The sequence below is a fragment of the Rissa tridactyla genome, chromosome 7 (genome assembly GCF_028500815.1).
Source record: "Rissa tridactyla isolate bRisTri1 chromosome 7, bRisTri1.patW.cur.20221130, whole genome shotgun sequence".
Classification (NCBI taxonomy): domain Eukaryota; kingdom Metazoa; phylum Chordata; class Aves; order Charadriiformes; family Laridae; genus Rissa; species Rissa tridactyla.
Window position 1 is genome coordinate 27,882,225 of NC_071472.1, and position 18,118 is coordinate 27,900,342.

Genomic DNA, 18,118 nt, shown 5'->3' on the forward strand with positions numbered 1-18,118 from the left:
CAATTAATTATCTAATCTTGAAAGAGTTTATAGGAAACGGTGTGTGTAAAAATGCTTTTGTCTATTATCGTATGAAATAAGAAAAAATAGCAAGGCTTTGGTTTTTTTTATCAATTGAGTTTAGTGGTTGCATTGCTACACTGTACATCTAGTTATATATTTAGCTCAATTAGCAAACAAAGTAATTAATGAGATGAAGGAGATGAGCGCCCACTTCTAAGCAGGCAGTAAGCCTTGAAAGTGAACGTGAGATCTCAGCGTTTTGGTGAAGCCCAGCAGTGGAGATGGCTGTAGGAGGGAGGTTGAGCACCTGCCCCAGCCACCCCGCGGCAGAGGCTGCTGGTCGCCACTGTGATCTCAGGCAGGTCATCATCACTGCTGCACTTGGTCAGTACAATTTGCAATTTCCATGATCACAAAATCATTTAGGTTGGAGAAAACCTTTAAGGTCATTGAGTAAACCTAACACTGCCAAGTCCACCGCTAAACCTTGTCCCTAAGCGCCACATCTACGTGTCTTTTAAATACCTCCATGGATGGTGACTCTACCACTTCCCTGGGCAGCCTGTTCCAATGCTTGAGAACCCTTTCAGTGAAGAATTTTTTCCTAATATCCATCCTAAACCTCTCCTGGTGCAACTTGAGGCTGTTTCCTCTTGTCCTATCGCCTGTTACTTGGGAAAAGAGACCGACCCCCACTTCACTGCAGCCTCTTTTCAGGTAGAAAAATTTCTTCATTTCAAGGTTCTAGATCCTCCTGAATAAGGGATAAAGAGTAATTTATGGCAGTAATTAGGCACTATCGGTATTGCTGTATATAGTATCAGATTGAGAATTTGTATACGCCAATGCTGTTTTGAATGCCTGCAGTTAGACATGTACATTTGTTATCCAAACCTTGAATATGCAGCTTTTAAAATACTTGAAAGGGGCAATGGTAACACAGTCATATGAATTCTAATATCTTCTACCTTGAAAACCATTTAGTGCTAGTTAGAATTGCCATTTTTCCTATAGGGCCTCATTTATTCCTACTCATAAATATTGGACCTGAAAATCATCAGTGATGCCCTTAAATCAACAGTGTTATTTTGGTATCTATCTGGGATTTAAAATTCACTGGTCAGAGGTCTAGGACGTGATTTTTGATGACTGCTCTGAATCTTAGCCTTGAAAGTTATTACTGAAGCAATTTTGCTATTAAAGCTGCTAGAAAAATGCAGGAAATTGATTTTCCTGATGGGAATTACTGATTTTTGAATTAAAAATAAAAGATTGCTCAATTTTTTTTCCTATTGTCAACATGCCAAACGTAATCAATCCTGAATGTGGAGTTGGCCCTTTATTAGTTCTAACAGGACCTACAAATAAAAAAAATCTTAAAATGCATTGTTTAAAGCCATTTCCTAAAAAGTTGGTGTTTTGCTACAATGATGTGGCTGATTCTCAAGTAGTGGCTGTAAAGGGATTGGTTCACTCGTTTATTAAAAAAAAAAAAAAAAAGACCAAAAAAAAAAAAAATTGCTTCTTTCCCGTAAGTGGTCTATTAAATCACCACAGCATTGCCACCGCACTGAGATGATTTATTTCCATTATATTCTTGTGTTTGCAGCATTCATGTACTGTGGAAAAGCATAGTTCCGATTTTCCTGCACAGAAGGTCAGCAGTAAAGGGGGGAACAGGCAGTTACATATTCCTTATAATGTGAGAACAAAGGTCTCCACAGAGTGCTCGAGTATAGAATGACTGTGTTACACAGCTGCAGAGTGCCACAGAAAATCTCTTCCCTCCCAAATGAAAAACAGCCCCGTATTGATAGATCAGCGTGAAGATGCTTTGCTTGAAATAATGCCAGTGACAGTTGCGTATTTTTGGTTTATTTATGTCTAGAGACTCAGTTCTGCACCCTAAATTGTCTTCTCAAATTACTCCAATACTGCACAAGATACTAAACAGTCTATAAAACATTCTGGGCATTCTTACAGAAAAGATTCAATCGAGTGAGAAGCAACATAACAGACTTCTGTCATAAATGTTATTTGAATCCAGACTTCATTTGGAGTTACCCATTGAGAGCTTCCATTTATCTGTTACATGACATGCAGGTTTATTTATAACTCTGTACAAGTCATGTATTTGTACGTTTTCATAACTTCTACTAATAGCTTTTTCACAAACCTCACTGCAGTTGGTGCGGTTGCCCAGGCTCAGTGGAACATCTTCAGATTTTGGGGGAGGACAGAGATTCCCTAACCAGTGTCAATGGACTTGCCATATGGTGGGGGCTTGTAAAGTGAGATAACTGCAATATCCATACCTCTGATATTGCTAATATTCATTTCCACAGGCTGCTTCTCTCCTCTGTGTCACCCATTTATTTCGTGTGGTTTATATTTATACAGCTTGTGTTTCCTGAGTCTTTGCCCAGTTTGCTCCCTGGTGTATTGTTTTATTTCACACCTTGTCTATGTATCTCACTTGGACCTTTAAACCTGCTAACATTTTTTTCCCAATAAAAATAGTCTTTATCCATTTCATCCCTCTCCCCCTTGTATTTTATTTTTTTTCAAGATTTTTAAAAATTTTTTTATTTTAGCCAGTAACATAAAAATACTCGATTTTAAAATGAAATTTCAAATAATGACAATCTGTGTAACTCCAGATACACTGTAGTTTGTTCAGTCAATAAAACTGAGAGTAATGAATTTTTATTTGGAGAGTCAGTGTCATCTTCATTGTTCTTATACTACTGAATAGTCCAGTCTACAGAATTCCCAGGAAATACTTTTAAGAGATGTTGAATCAAACATATTAATGTAACCTAGGGTAGAAGGTGAAGAGAAATCAGTAAGTAGGTCTCAGTGCTTCTGTGTCTTTCAAACTATTTATTGTAACACTGATATAAAAAATAATCATGCTACATCTTGGTACTGGATTTGTCGTTTATTTTGATGCATCTGAAATGATTTTGTTTCAGATGATAGAAGGCAGGATTCTGGGTTAACGTAATATCTGGTGTAAAAACCAGTGGTTTCTGATATGGCACTTTGATTGTCTTCGCTTTGGGCAGAGCGTCTTACCTTTCTATATACGTCACCTTACGTAATAGTAAATAAGTAAATAACTTTAGAAGAGAATGTACTGAAGAACCAGTAAATAAGTTTTATGATTACTATATTTCAAATGATGTTTTAAATCCAAAATAGTTGAGATGCCAATGGGAAAAGTTGAAGACAAAACTCCCAGCTGGGTGATTGATAGTTGCGATGACTCAAATCTTTCTGCAGTGTCTGGTTTTCACGTTCTAGGAAGTCTGTCTCTTCTTATATGCTGGAAGCAATAACTATATATCCTGCCTTGGGAATTCATGGCAAAGCAGCTTTGCAGCCAGCCAATGCACAGTCACATTTGATGGACTGAATCAATTTATGATCCTAAACTGACAGGTGGTTTTGAGCAGTTCATGAGGAATTTAGTTGGTGTGGTGCAAAATGCAGCCTACAGGTCAATGATATTTGGATAAGCAGCAATTAATAACCAATGGCCAATACTGTTACCCTTGTTTATGCCAGATAATGCCATTCTTTTTGAGTTGTCCAGCTGACGTGAATGAAAATACTTTCATGTTGAAGACGTATTTGCTGTGAAGGTCTGATAAAATTGGCCTCGTACAATGAGTCAGTTGTTTCGGTCTTTGTCAGGAAACAGTATCAGAACAACGGCCCAATTACCAGGGGGTTACCCCCCCACACCCACCCCAAATCCAAAATCATAGTTTTTGAATGTGTTTTGAGATTTTCTATTATTTTCTAAAAATACTCTACCATGGTATATGGCTTGTGTTCCCGCTGAAGTCCATAGGAAAATTGCCAGTGACTGATGGAAAACGCCCATGAAAAATGTCTCAAAAGCATTGGTTTCATTTTGGTAAATTGAATTTGTTGGCCAAAAAATTAGATTTATAATTGTTTGCTTCAGTCTTAGTTACAGAGACTGGCGTCTCTTTACATCAATTTCACTACATTTATTCCTTCTAACATGCTCTAAAGAAGATGTATTACCCAAATTTTAAGCCAAAATTGGAAGATAAGCTCTTAGAAATATAGAGAAAGAAAATCCAAATTCAGTGTGCAAGAACAATAACAAAAAGCTCGGTGCTAGCTCTTGCTAGTTTGCATTAATAATTTTGTTGTGCTTACAGTGCTTGTTTTCTCAAATATGCCACTTGCCTTTTTTTTGACTTTTAACCCTGAGCTGTTCCTCTGTCAGAAATTCCTATGTATAAATAATAGCAATTTTATATTGAAGTTATTGTTGCTGTTAAATAGGGCAAGAAGAAATGTTTGCTTCCTGTAGTGTGAAGTGGGATGGTATAGTTTTATATATCTTTATTGGGAGACTGCTATCAATAAATCAGTGTGGTTTGAGCAGGTTGTTGGTTAGGTTCAGCTCTTAGTGCTTGGGCAAAGCCACAGAACCACTGTGGAGTTTGGCTCAGATGTAGCTCTATTTTTTACTTTTTTTTAAATACCTTTCGAAAGAAAAAGCCCATACTTCACAATGTCAAACCTGGCAACTATTTACAGAACTGCTTTTCTTGTGTACCGTTTGCTAGCATTGTGTTTGCTTCTTTCAACAGCACCTACACTTCCCGAGAACCTTAAAAACACACTTGAAGTGCCAGATCACTGTCCTCCTGTGCCAATACTAAATATAAATTTTTCCACATGAGTCAACTAAGTGAAGATCAGATGTTTTAAAAAGGTTTTGATTTTCATTTGCCTGAAGGCTGCTCTGCTAAAAAATTTTCAGCGACCTCATAGCTGAAAATGACTGAAAATTTGTCCTTTTAGCTCTTAAATAACTTGCCTGTTCTACTTAGCTTTGTGAAGTAGGATTATAATTTTTGTGTCCTAATTTTTGTAATTTGATTTTTGATTTATATGAAAACTGCACAGACCTGAGATATGACTGTTGGTACGCCTTTTTGGCTAAAATTTGCCTAATGCATTTCTAGGATATGAAAATGCTGTTAATCTAAATCAGCAGTCCCTGGTGTGCTAGGGTAGAAGGAAAAGCCTCTCTTCGGGTGCAACTTCATTATGTTTTCTTGCTGAAATTCTGAGACAAATGCACTGTGCAGCCTGTTTCTGTCTTCCTGCAACCTCTGTCGTCTTGTAGCTGTCTCTAGCAGGTCCAGCATAATACAGCTTGTAGTCTTCTTCTAGCAGAAACTCTTCTATCCTGAAAAGAATAGAGAATTTGCCAAGATGTTCAGGCTATGGGGACAGCTTTTGCTGGTGGAACAGCCATGTTCTTCCAGTCATGCCCCTGGGATGCTATGTAGATGCTCTGTGGATATTATGTGGGATCTATAATTGTATGGGAGACTCCTTGTAGAGATGTAAGCTCACCCGTAAGACATGGATGAGATTCATACTGGCAAAAGTGCTGATAACTAATAAAGTGAAGTCATTCCGCTTTCCATAGTACAGCAAGCAGAAAAGGTGTCTGTCACTTATGAGTCATCACAGAGCTCAGCTCCAGCAGGAAGGTGTTTATTAGGGTGCAGTATTTGGAAGCCGGTGGCTGCAAAGCACAATGTAATAAATTATTTAGCTGCCTCTGTGTGAGTTATCTGGTTCAGGATGATATCCTTGCATGGGTACCTGTTGTGACTGGGGAAGCTGGAGCTCTGTCTTCAATATGTCATAATTTCTTGAGCCTACAGTCATGTATGAGTGTTAGCTAATGCATTTTTGTCCTGATACCATTTCATATGGACAACACCTTTCTCCACACTCATCTAAAGCTAGCTGTGCTGTACTGACCCTTGTTGTGCTGTCATCACAGTGGAAGGGCGCTATTTCAGTATTAGAGAAGGTGGTGGAGAAGATAGATGTCTTCAAGCAGACAACATAACTCAGGGAAGAATTTTGTCTAAGGTTAATGGAAGATCAGACACAGTATCTATCAGCATTGAGACCTATAACTCTGTTCCTGAACTGTCATGGTGTGCTGGTGATTAACTTGCAACATTTTGGTAGTGTTTGACTGTTTATTGGCACCAATATCCTCTGTGCTGCTCTGAATATCTATTTTTCTGTTCTTGGATGGAAATTAAAGGTTTAGGTAGAGAGGAGTAAGTGAGAAAAAGCATCAAATACAAAGAGGTAGTACCCATAGCAGTGGCTGAGTAAACAGAACAGAGACTGGCCCCTGTAGCTGTGGTGGGTTAGCCCTGGCCAGCAGCCAATGCCTACGCAGCTGCTCGCTCTCCCCTGCCTCAGTGGCTTCGGGGAAGAAAACAGGATGAGAAAGCTTGTGGGTCGAGATAAAGACAGGGAGACTGCTTATCAGTTACTGTTGCAGGCAAAACTCAGTTTAGGGAAAATTAATTTATTGCTAATTAAAATAGATTTCGGTAGTGAGAAATAAAAGACATTAAAACAACACCTCTCCTCCCACTTTTCTCAGGCTCAGCTTCACGCCTTCATTCCTGACACCTCTAGTCTCCCCCTGCCCTGAGCAGCATGCGAGGTGGTGGTGTTTGTGATCAGTACATAGCAGTGTTTCATAGAGTCATAGAATGGTTTGGGTTGGAAGGGACCTTAAAGATCATCTAGTCCCAACCCCCCTGCCCTGGGCAGGGACACCTCCCACTAGACCAGGCTGCACAAAGCCCCATCCAGCCTGGTCTTGAACACTTCCAGGGATGGGGCCTCTCTGGGCAAACTGTTCCAGTGTCTCACCACCCTCACAGTAAAGAATTTCTTCCTAATATCTAATCTAAATCTACCCTCTTTCAGTTTAAAACCATTACCCCTCGTCCTATCACTACACTCCCTGATAAAGAGTCCCTCCCCAGCTTTCCTGTAGGTCCCCTTCAGGTATTGGAAGGCTGCTATAAGGTCTCCCCAGAGCCTTCTCTTCTCCAGGCTGAACAGCCCCAACTCTCTCAGCCTGTCCTCATAGCAGAGGTGCTCCAGCACCCTGATCATCTTCGTGGCCCTCCGCTGGACCTGTTCCAACAGGCCCATGTCTTTCCCGTGCTGAGGCTCCAGAGCTGGACACAGTACTCCAGGTGGAGTCTCACCAGAGCAGAGTAGAGGGGGAGAATCGCCACCCTCAACCTGTCGGCCACACTTCTTTTGATGCAGCCCAGGATGTGGTTGGCTTTCTGGGCTGCAAGCGCGCATTGCTGGGTTCAGATAGGTTTGGTATGGAGTGCTTTAAAATATATTTCCTTGGATTCAGAACTCGCTTGAAATAAGAATGTAATCTAGATTTCAAGCTCAGATGCCTTTCCTTTTTCTCTTCTTAGCTCTAATGAAGCCAGTTTTTTACTATATATTTTGATTTTTTTCTGCAATGGAAAACTGCTGGTCATCTGTCTTCACTCTCCTGTTCTCTGTGAGAAACTATCTTCGTTCTTAAGGTATAAACAAAGTTAGGAGGACAGAGGCAAGGATAAACCCTTGTGTAGTTTTGAAAATGCTTTGCCCAGTTCTTCCTTGCAGATGGTTTTGCAGTAGGGTGCAAGCTCTAGCTTGTTTACAGTGTGCTCATGTTTACAGACTTCTACTCTTAAATCGTACTTAGGCAAACTGTTCTGCCTCCAGCCCACCATGCAATCGCAGGAACACAGGCCTTGCAGAGTGCATGGGTTGAATGAGGTTGTAATAGCATTTTTAGTGGGAGAATAAAGTCCAAATTCACAAAATACACAAGGGCTTAATTTAAATGTTTTCCAACCCAAAATGTTCTCCAACCCAGTCTAGTGACTTTTGTCACAAATTTCTTCTTTGTTAGAGAATTTCAGTATTTTCATAGCCAATTGATTGCCATTCACTCCTGATATTTGCACATTTAAAGTGAAAGAGATGTTGTGTATCAGGTCTTTTCCCTTAATTCTTTGTGGTATTTTCACTGTGACATGGCAGTGTTGTTACCCTTGATTTCCTTGAGACTTTTGAGAATGCTGCTTTTATTGAAAATAGTAAATCTTCCATGTGCTTACTTAATACTTACGCTAAAAACTAAGTTACTGATGGTACCAAACCATTATCTACCATGGGAGAAATGCAACTGCTTAAAAACTTTCTAAGTGGCCAAACTGAAAAGAAGTTGATGTTGTATTACAGAATGCAAATGAACATATCACTTATGGCAGCCTGAGTTCCAGCAGGCAAGTGTTAATGTTCATATTCAGCATTTAAGCATTGTCCTGAAGAACAAAAAGGGTCAACAGTTAACTGCTGCTGACATTTGCACAGAGTGTAACAGCAACATCCTGCTAGATTTAATAGGCACTGCTTTTTGACACCTTTAATTTTCAAAAATTAAAACTGTCAAGAGTGTTCTCTTTGAGGACTAGCCATTTGCTTAAGTTAAAATCTTGCTCTTTTAAATGCTTTTTTGAGAATTGGTTTTATATGAAAGTGATTGTACATTTTAGGTTAGTATTTCTCTTCACTTTTCGTTACCAGGATAACATTTTGTTTAAGTTACTTGTACTTTTTGTCCAAGAAGGAAACGTTAAAAATGTAAGACCAAAAGATGTTTTTTTTTAAATTTAGATGGAGTTACATTTGTTGAAAATTACTCTTAAATCTGTGATATCACTTAAATTCCCTTAAATGATGTCTGTATGCGCTTGCATACAGCAGCTCTACTTCAGTATTTAAGCTAGAAGGTAAGAGAAAATGGATTGTGATAATGAATATATATCAGTCTATACCAATGTCTCCACAGAATTTACAAGTTCAAAAATAGCACCTGCAGGTATGCCATTTTGGGGTTTTCACCAGTCCTTTGCAATTGTAATCCTCTCCTGTTAAATACCCTCTCCTGTTTATTTTCTGCCATTATCTGAAGAACCCAGTTTTCTTCATTCCAGTTTCCTCTATTTCCCTGTCTTACTGCCCCAGCTCCTGAACTGAAGGCCACAGCTACTCTCTGATCCTCATGAATGCGAATTAGAGGAACCACAGAACAGTGACTCTTTTCATAGCAGCAGATAGAAAGTTAGTGTTTACTCTTCTGTGCATGGCACAAGACTGTTCTGTGCAATTATTTTTTCCTTGCTAGTGCAAATAGACATATAAAAATACTACTTGCTGTCTTTTGGGGCCTGTAATGTCTCGCTTTCCCATCTGGGTTTAGGGAATAGTGAAACGTAAAACAACAAAAGTTGACTGGTAGTGTTGAAAGCTGCAGAAAGCTAAGCTCCACTTCTGCACTAAAGATGCTGAGGAGTGCTAAGGTACTCTGTCCTGTACCAGAGTTTAATGCAAAGAGATACTTTTAGATTTAAAGGCAATCCTAAAAAGAATCAGCTCCGTCTTCCTTTTTCCTCACCACTCTTGCCTTCTCACACGTTTCCCCTGCCCACGGGCTGCAGTCCTTCAGGGAAATATGTGCTCAGCGTGGGTACTCCATGGGCCGCAGTTCATTCAGGAATATCCGTCTCCTCCACGGGCTGCAGGGGAGTCTCTGCTCTGGCGCCTAGGGCACCTCTTCCCCGCCTCCTTCTCTGACCCTGCTGTTCACAGTGCTGTCTGTCACTTGTTTTGTTCCTCCTCTTCTGCATCAATGGTGGTTTTTGCCCTTTCTTAGATACCTTTTCACTGACATTCTCAGCTGTGCCCTGTGGCAAGTTAGAATCATGGAATCGTCTAGGTTGGAAGGGACCTTTAAGATCATCAAGTCCAACCATCAACCTAACACTGCCAAAACCACCGTTAAACCGTGTCCCTAAGCACCACGCCTACCCATCTTTTAAATACCTCCAGGAATGGCAATTCCACCGCTTCCCTGGGCAGCCTGTTCCAATGCTTGATAACCCTTTTGGTAAAGAAATTTTTCATATCCACTCTAAACCTCCCCTGATGCAACCTGAGGCCTTTTCCTCTCGTCCTATCACTTGTTACTCGGGAGAAGAGACCGACCCCCACCTCTCTACACCCTCCTTTCAGGTAGTTGCAGAGAGTGAGAAGGTCTCCCCTCAGTCTCCTTTTCTCCAGGCTGAACACCCCCAGCTCCCTCAGCCGCTCCTCACAGGACTTGTTCTCCAGACCCCTCACCAGCTTCGTTGCCTTTCTCTGGACTCACTCCAGAATTTCAATGTCTTTTTTGTAATGAGGGGCCCAAAACTGAACACAGTATTTGAGCTGGAGCCGTCTGGAACCAGCAGCCCCAGCCTCTCCTCACAGAGGCCCCCCCTGCAGCCCCGCGTTCCACCCAACAGGGCACCTCAGAGTAACCCAGTTAGGCCCTGGGGAGCTCCTGCCTTCGACAACACTGGGATTCAACAAATATACTGAAGTTTTTGTCCAGATGAAGAGGTTAATAACCCCTGGCCACAGTCGTGTGGCTGAAAGTGTTCTCTGGTCCAAACGTTTTGTATTATCTTTCAGTCCTCTTTTGAGAGGAAGACGTGAGTGCGTGGTGAGCTCTGCACCATCTGAAAGGTGCTGATTTGTGAAACTGGGTTGTCCACCCCTTCAGAGAGGCCACCATCTTTGAAAGAGGGACCTGCTTTTAAAAGCAACTTGCAGATTCCTTAATCTAACTAACTGCAGGGTTTTTAAGAAGTACTGATTATAACAGGGTGGTCAGTGGTATTTGTGTTGTACGGGAAGTCCTGAGGAGTTTCTTGATAATGTTACGATATTACACAAGATGTGATAATTACCCTTTGTCAAGGATTTGTAAAGTTTGCCTGAGAATTGCTGTAAATTCCTTAAGCCTTCCTTTCCTTAGGGGTTTTTGAAATAATGTAATACCACTTTCATCTTCTGTGAGAATGTAGAACAATGTATTTATGTTTGTACTGGGTAGTTGTTAGGAAGGGAAGTAAAAAACTGGGAGATCTGTTGGATTAAATAGTGAATGTAAACAGATTTCTTTGCTGCAGAGCTACTTTGGAGCGTGGGTGTATTCATTCACTCTTCCTCTCACATTTATCTTTGTTAAGGTGCAGTTCAGCTGAGATTGAATTCCTCTTTGGCTGTCCATAAATTGTGAAACAGAAGGATGCAGAAGACTATCCCTTGCCTTTTTGTACATGAGTGATAAGAGCACAAGATCATTACTACAAGTTTGCTGCAAAAATGAGTTCAGAGGAGAAGAGTGTATCGCCAGCTCACAAAACGTCCACTCCATCACATAGAAGTGCCTCCTCTTCATCATCATCTCAGAGGGACAGGAGGCAGGTAAGGAAAAGATCTTGGCGTTTGTAACATCTGGTGAAATGATTCATTTATTCCAGTAATGTGGCTGTTAGTTCTCGCTAGCTCTGAATTCACTTGCTTATAGCACTGGATGATATCACTATAGCCAAGAACTGTTGATTTTTTAAAATTATTTTTTTTCCTCACTTTCTAAAGTGGGGCACCGCATGTAGCGCTGGAGCGGGAAGGATATAGTCACATGGACAAGTAGGAAACATGCTCTGAAGTCTTTAGAGAAGTGGGTTTTTTTTGGCAGCATGAACCTACAGTTGCTTCAGATTGTTTCATGTCCTCTGTGAATACCTCTTTTTTTTTAAAATCTAATGACAGAGATGTCTTATCTTTTTACAAGGTGATATTGCAATTCTATTTAAATATCATATTGTTCTTTCTTTATGGAAGCACCTAACATTTTAAATATTATTTGGTTTACTAGGAATTTACAGTGATTGTCCCACATCATATAACACTAGTCAAGTTATGTTAGACTTCCGTTTTCAAGAGACCCTTGTCTGTGTGGATGTAATATGTCTTTTCTCCAGGATCCTTTTGAGATGAGGCCTGTATTATTTCCCTTCAAAACAACTTCGGCATTCCTGTGGTTTTTTGAGGGCTGGGTGTACAGTCTGGCCCTAGCATCAGTGGGAGCACTTCAGAAAGTATAAGAGCTACCCACTAGAATTCAGAGAGGTGGTTAAACGTATATTTACAAATGCAAAGGTTGATAGTGAAAATTTGATTAGAACAGAAGCATAGTTTAAACCTTTGATCCATGGAAACCTTGAATGCTAAATCAGCTTCTGAGTTAGTTTAACATAATCATATTTAAAAATGTACGAAATGTAAGAATGTAACAACTTTATAATTTTAAATATTGTGAAAATATTTTCATTAATGCAATAGTGGCTTATTTTCAACTTGACAAGGAAAAGAGGCAGGAAAAGAACTTAAATAATTGTTCGCTGTGGTATGCATTTACTTGCATGGCTGTAACTTAAGAACACTATTCCAGCTACTTATATGCCAGTTGTGACACTACTTTCTCAGCTGCTGCTGAAGTAGATTTTTTTTTCCTTACCTGAGTTATAAAAATTTTGAAAACTGAGAATTTTGATGAAAACTATAGCACTTAACAGCTTTGAATGCAAATAGTCTCACCATAAGGTACGTTTAAAATGTTAAACCAGGAGAAGAATTCTGATGCGTGTTTGATAACAGGCAGGAAATGTGTCTGGAATTTTTTTAATCATTTCCATGGCTTTTCTGTGAAGCCAGAAATGGTATTCTCACAGGTGATAAATATTTTCCCTTGCAGGGAAAATCCTTACAGGATTTGAGATTGCTGTACTCAGTTAAGTCCTGGTTAGCGTATGATCTCCTCTTAATTTTTCATTTGCTCTATCTGGAGCAGGAATTTTGACATCTTTTGTTTAAAGCATCAGTATATTTTGTCTCTCGCATTTAAACCCAATGAAGGTGAATGCAAGACTTGTAGAAGCCGCTGAGTTCAGCTAAGAGCATATTCTCTGAGTTCTTTTTGTAATTAGGTAGTTTGGTATGATCATACAAGTGAGAATGAAAAAAAAATACCTTTTGAGAATACAGTTTACCATAAATTTAATGGCTATGGTATCTGTTACCATAGTAACGGGGTAGAGCAAGGTATACCTGTCATCATAATGAAATGGATGCCTAACTTTAAGTCCATATTTGGTCACTGGAATGTGAAGCATGATTTTAAAATAATGCTGAAGAGGTCGATGGTGTGATGCATGCAGAGCTCTCTTGGATACAATAATGTCTGATGATGCTTAACAAGTATATTTGGGCATGTAAATGTGGATTGGAAAGGATACTGCCAGCCATTCAATTTTTGCCTTAGTGCTTTCAGTGTTAAAGGCAGTGAAATATCCAGGAGAATGAATGGGTAGGCAATTTCTTCTGCAGTGAAACTGAGCTATTGTGTGAGGTGCAATGGTACTATATCCAGGGGAATAAACGTACGAATGTTTCCTTGGTGCATGTAGACACAGTGAATCAACCAGCTTCATCCTACTATCTACTATAACAATTGTATTTCTAATTTCTTTCTTTGTGGCATTGTCCTTGCCCATGGCAGGGGGGTTGGAAATAGATGATCTTTAACGTCCCTTCCAACCCAAACCATTCTATGATTCTATGCTTTGTGTATGTTTTGGTTTTCATAGACTTTCCCCCAAATGCAATGTTAGCTAGAGGGTAGGGGATTTTGATTTGGGGGTGCTGGGTTTTGCTTTGAAAAGGCTTGAAAATTCTGTCTTGCTTTCTCCTTGGACTCTTCATAGCAGCTACGAAAAAGGCACCCTTCCTGAAGGGGTAATATGTACGGCTATGGAAAGTGATGTGACTGGATGAAGTGTCAATGTAGCTTTCATTGTCATGTGAGGATAACACTTGATATTTCTACATGGTTAATGACTGAAATCTTCTCATCATATAATTCTTGTCAAAGTCATGCCAGCAATTATGGAACAGTTTCCGAATAAATTATGGCACAGGAGGCTGAATGAGTGTGAACATGACTATGATAAATCATTTCAGGGAGAGTGGAAAATGTTGTGCTGTATATAATGCTGGCATTTTAATGTAGCTTTCTTATTTGTGCAATATACATCACATAAGAGAATTAGGAGTCAGCAAAAGCTTTGACATTGCCAATTTGCAGGCTCCATGACTAAGTAGTTGATAAATGAACAGACTACTGAAGCCAGCAATAACCAAAAAACTGGGTTCAGGTTTTTGTCATCGTAGGAAATTTAGCATCATTCATTTTTGTCAAAATCATGGTTAATTTGGACTATTTGATAGAAGGCGGCCCAGGACCAACCTGGTTTGTTTAACCCCTGAGCTGAGCAAGGTGGCAGGGCAGTTGTGGTGTCCTTGATAAAGAATGCTTTAGAATGGAGCAGCAGCAGGTTTTCCTACTGTGGAGCATAGAATCCCTGTCATCTCCACTGTCAGAGGATCTCCCTAAGAAAACTTAGAGGCCCCGTACAAAGCTGAGCATAAAAACTGCAATTCTGACAGCGTTTTTTGTAGACCATTCTGGAAAGGGAGATTCTTGTTTTTCGTCCCTTGTGAAACTCTGAAAAGGTTAGTCATATTCTGTTGCACAACAAAAAGGAGGAAAACTAACACTGTTTTTAGAAAGGACAGCTGAATATGATAAAATCATATGTTGTGTATTCAGTTGGATGACTGTATGTTCTTCATAAATATTCCATATTTTATTTATTGACTAAGTATGCAAGTCATACTGCAGACTGTAGTATGGTATGTATCCTCTGCAATGCATGGGTAGTGATATTGTGCTGAGAAGGCAGAAAGAAGTAAATACATTATAGGGTTAACAATGTGCAGTTTGGTAAATTTGGGCCTGACCCCAGGCTATTAAACAGAGGGAGTGATACAGAAGGATAGTAATAATAATGAAACTGTGAACAAAGGAGAGATTTTGACTTTTCTGACCACCATCTAAAGGGTAGCTAATACATGATGTGAAGTGGATCTGGCAATGTCTGCTATTTTAAATGTGAAGATATCTCTTCTAATGTCTCAGTTTTCTTTTTGGTCTTTTAGAGGGGAGGGATGATCAGGTGTTATCTCTTTGTCTCTCTGTTTCTCTTTGTCTTGACACAATCTCTTGAAACAGATTACTGTTTCAACAAATCCTTGATTCTTTTCCCACACAGCAAACACAAAAGCAGAGAAGCTTTTTAGTCCTATTGCATTTAGCCTTGTGTGGTCATCTTTCTACTAGGAGAGCTTTCATATTTCAAATGACTATTGTTTTCCAGCCATATGTAAAGAGTGAAAGATAGGGGCTTTGAAGGAAAAGGAAGAAAGATTTTCCAGAGCAGCAATCATCTGCTTTTCAAATTTTAATGTGTTTATTTTTTTTTCTTTCTGTAAGAGCACTATTGACTAATAGGAGAAGGGTTGTACTCAAGGGATGCAGAAAGGACCAAGTTTGGGCTGAAGATGTTTACTTGGCCTTGAAATTTAGGAGCAGAGTGCAATTCCAGTCAAGGCTCTGGTCTTGCTTAGAGGTCTGTGCTGGAAAATGTCTAGTTACCTTTTAAAACGACTATGTTTTAATTGTCAAGTAATCTCCAAAAAGCAGTATTTCTTATGGCAAGTATCACCATTTTGTAGATATAAAGGCTTTAATGATGATGGAAGGATCAGGTGATGTGTCTGCAGCAACCTTAACCAAACCTTAATTTACAGAGTAACTGGAAGACTATTAAAAAGTTACTACAGTAGGTGAATCTGGGGGTGAAATGTATGATACCTGAAAAAAAGGACTAATAATTGTTATTTGGATATTGGGGTGAGTAGAAATCTAGGCCTCACGTTGCTATGCACTGTATTAGGCACGTAATAAAAGGCAGTCCCTAGCATAAAGTGCTGATTAGTTGAGACGGACATAGACTGGGAGCGGAAAAAGAGAGGGGTGACTTGTCTGTTGTGTCTTTCACCAGCTAATGATTAATGAGAAGAGACACACATGATAGGAAATTATCGTGGGTTCTATGTCAATTCTAGAGTTTCATGCTTTCAGCTACCAGTAAGAGGAGTAAAAGCAGAATTATGAAGGGAAGTCTCTTGGCTAAGAAAACTGCCATCAAGTTTTTCCCAGGAGCCAGTGAGCTGCAAATATTTCGTAGATGTACTGCAGGGACCACCAGGTTCTGTGAAGCTGAGTTCACATGGGCAATCTGTATGCCACAGCAAGCGGGCGGTGCAGGAGGGAGAAGTAAGAAGTGCCAGGAGTGGAGTGCTCATCTCTGCAGTGTAGGTACTTGATTTAGAGAGTGATACTCTCAGTCCAGAAATAAACAGGTGAAAGAAATTAGTAGAAGAGAGGGAACTGGGTGGGCCAAATGCTTTGTGAGGTTGAAGGACATGGCTCAAGCAAGGACTGGTTTATAGGGAGAACAAGTGGCTGAAAAAGTAAGGGCAGGGAATACAGAAGGAAAGGAAGGGGAGAGGTGGGTTTTTTTTGTGACCAGGAGTATCTGGGAGAGCTGGCTGATGTGTATAAGGGAAAAAAAAAAAGTTGCGAACAATCTTTTATTCTGATTGCTTGATGTTTAAGAAGATCTTTTTGTGTGATTATTCTAAGCAATATCAGATTCACTTTTTATCTGTCCCATAAAATAGCAGCCTAGTATTCGAAACTGAAGCTACTTTATGCAAAATGCCAGGGCTTAAAATGAGAGACCTGCTGTTGCTATTGCCCTGGCTCCTGTTGCTGCTACACCTTTCCTGGCAGCTCAACGGGAAGTAGCAGAGCAGTGGCAATGGGAAGGGTCATGGTGGGAGCAGCTGTGGTGGCAGCAGCTATGGTGTTTCAGCCAGTGGTGCTTTTCCCTTGGTAGGCTAGGTTGGCAGGGTAAGGTCCATCACATCCACAGATCCATCTTGCCTGCTGGAAATGAAAGTCCTCTGGAAGAGTCTCTCTCTTTTAATTGTCCTATTTCATTTAGTGCTTTTGGTGTTTTTTGTCTGGGAGACTGAGAACAATTAGACGTGTGAGAGTTTGTGAAGGGACAGGAGGGAGTGTTCATGCCCCTGTAGTTTAATTTCTTGGTTTTAATATATCAAGGTACCTCAAACTCAACTTTCTTTTTGCTTGTGATCAGTTATGATCAGTGACACAATATCAAGGATGCTTTTGTGGTTTCATTAGAGATTTCTGTCTCATAAACAATGACATTATAATCAATTGGCATTTTTACCATGCCTGCCTATCTGTCCAGTGTGCCTTAGACAGTGTTGCTCATAAAAGATTGCAATATAATATAACGTAATATATTCCATGTGGAAGAGAAGTCAGAGTGTATTTATATCCATTCTTTATTCTTAAATTGAGTAGCAACCTACCGGCTCGCTCACTGCTGTCAGGCTGATGTGACATCTGGGGAAAACTTCTTGGTCATTACCTGCAAATTTCACTTGTTCCGGTCTCTCTGTGGCTTTAAAAGAGAGGATGGACAGTTGTCTAGTAGACATGGTACAGACCTGACAACATGGAGCCTTATTCCTAGCTCTGCTCTGTAGCAAAGCGTAGACTTTTAAGAGCGTTTATACTTCTCTCTAGTTTGTGAGAATAATTTCAGTAATAATTATTAATCTCTTTGTGAGTTTCAAACTGCAGATGCTACTAAATGCCAAGTGCTGTTATTACAGTGATGTAATTCTCTTTTGCTGTCTTTCCTAATTAACTCTATTCACATAATGGAGTTGAAGCAGCATTAGAGCAGGAAGTGTTAAATAAGTACTTCAAAAGCAACAACTCACTGGACCAAGCAAATATTCTGAGGGAGCCAAAGAATGAAGTGGCAAAATTGTTAACAAAAACATGCAGTTATTCTTTAAATTGGCTAGCTGCTGCTACTCTATAACATTATTTTTTTTTCTATGCCTTTAATAGAGTTTGAAGGTGTTCCTCAGGTTCAGGAGGTAGTGGGTCTTACTTGAGTATCTGAAAAAATGTCTGAAACAATGTAACTTATGAAGCTGTAGAACACCCATGTGAATGTTACATTAAGTTCAATGCCCTAGCACTTGTCTTAAATGAAATAATAAGTCTCAGCCCTGTTAGATGACAGTGGACTACTTGATGAATGAACATCTCTCTACCTGTGGCATAATCAGCCCATCAGAAGAAGGTAAAGGCTTTCAAAGTGAATCTCTCCGGAGTACAGATTTATCCGGGGACAGAGTAGGAACCCGTCTGAGTCAGACCTGGAGGGAACTGGTGCGGATTGACCCCAGGGGTGAGGCAAGACTCCCTGAGCACCGATGCTGATGGGTGCATTGAAAGGATGAGCTATTC

At 39.9% G+C, this 18,118-nt stretch overlaps 1 protein-coding gene across 6 annotated transcripts in view; it reads left to right on the plus strand.

Annotated features, from left to right (window-relative positions):
• Positions 1-18,118, plus strand: part of OSBPL6 (oxysterol binding protein like 6) — a 111,070-nt gene that overhangs the window by 39,158 nt on the left and 53,794 nt on the right. For all 6 annotated transcript variants that reach the window (XM_054209973.1, XM_054209978.1, XM_054209972.1 and 3 more), the window contains exon 2: positions 10,980-11,217. In XM_054209973.1, the coding sequence (XP_054065948.1) occupies positions 11,116-11,217 (102 nt within the window). In that variant the 5' untranslated portion in view covers positions 10,980-11,115. The remainder of the gene's footprint in view (positions 1-10,979; positions 11,218-18,118) is intronic.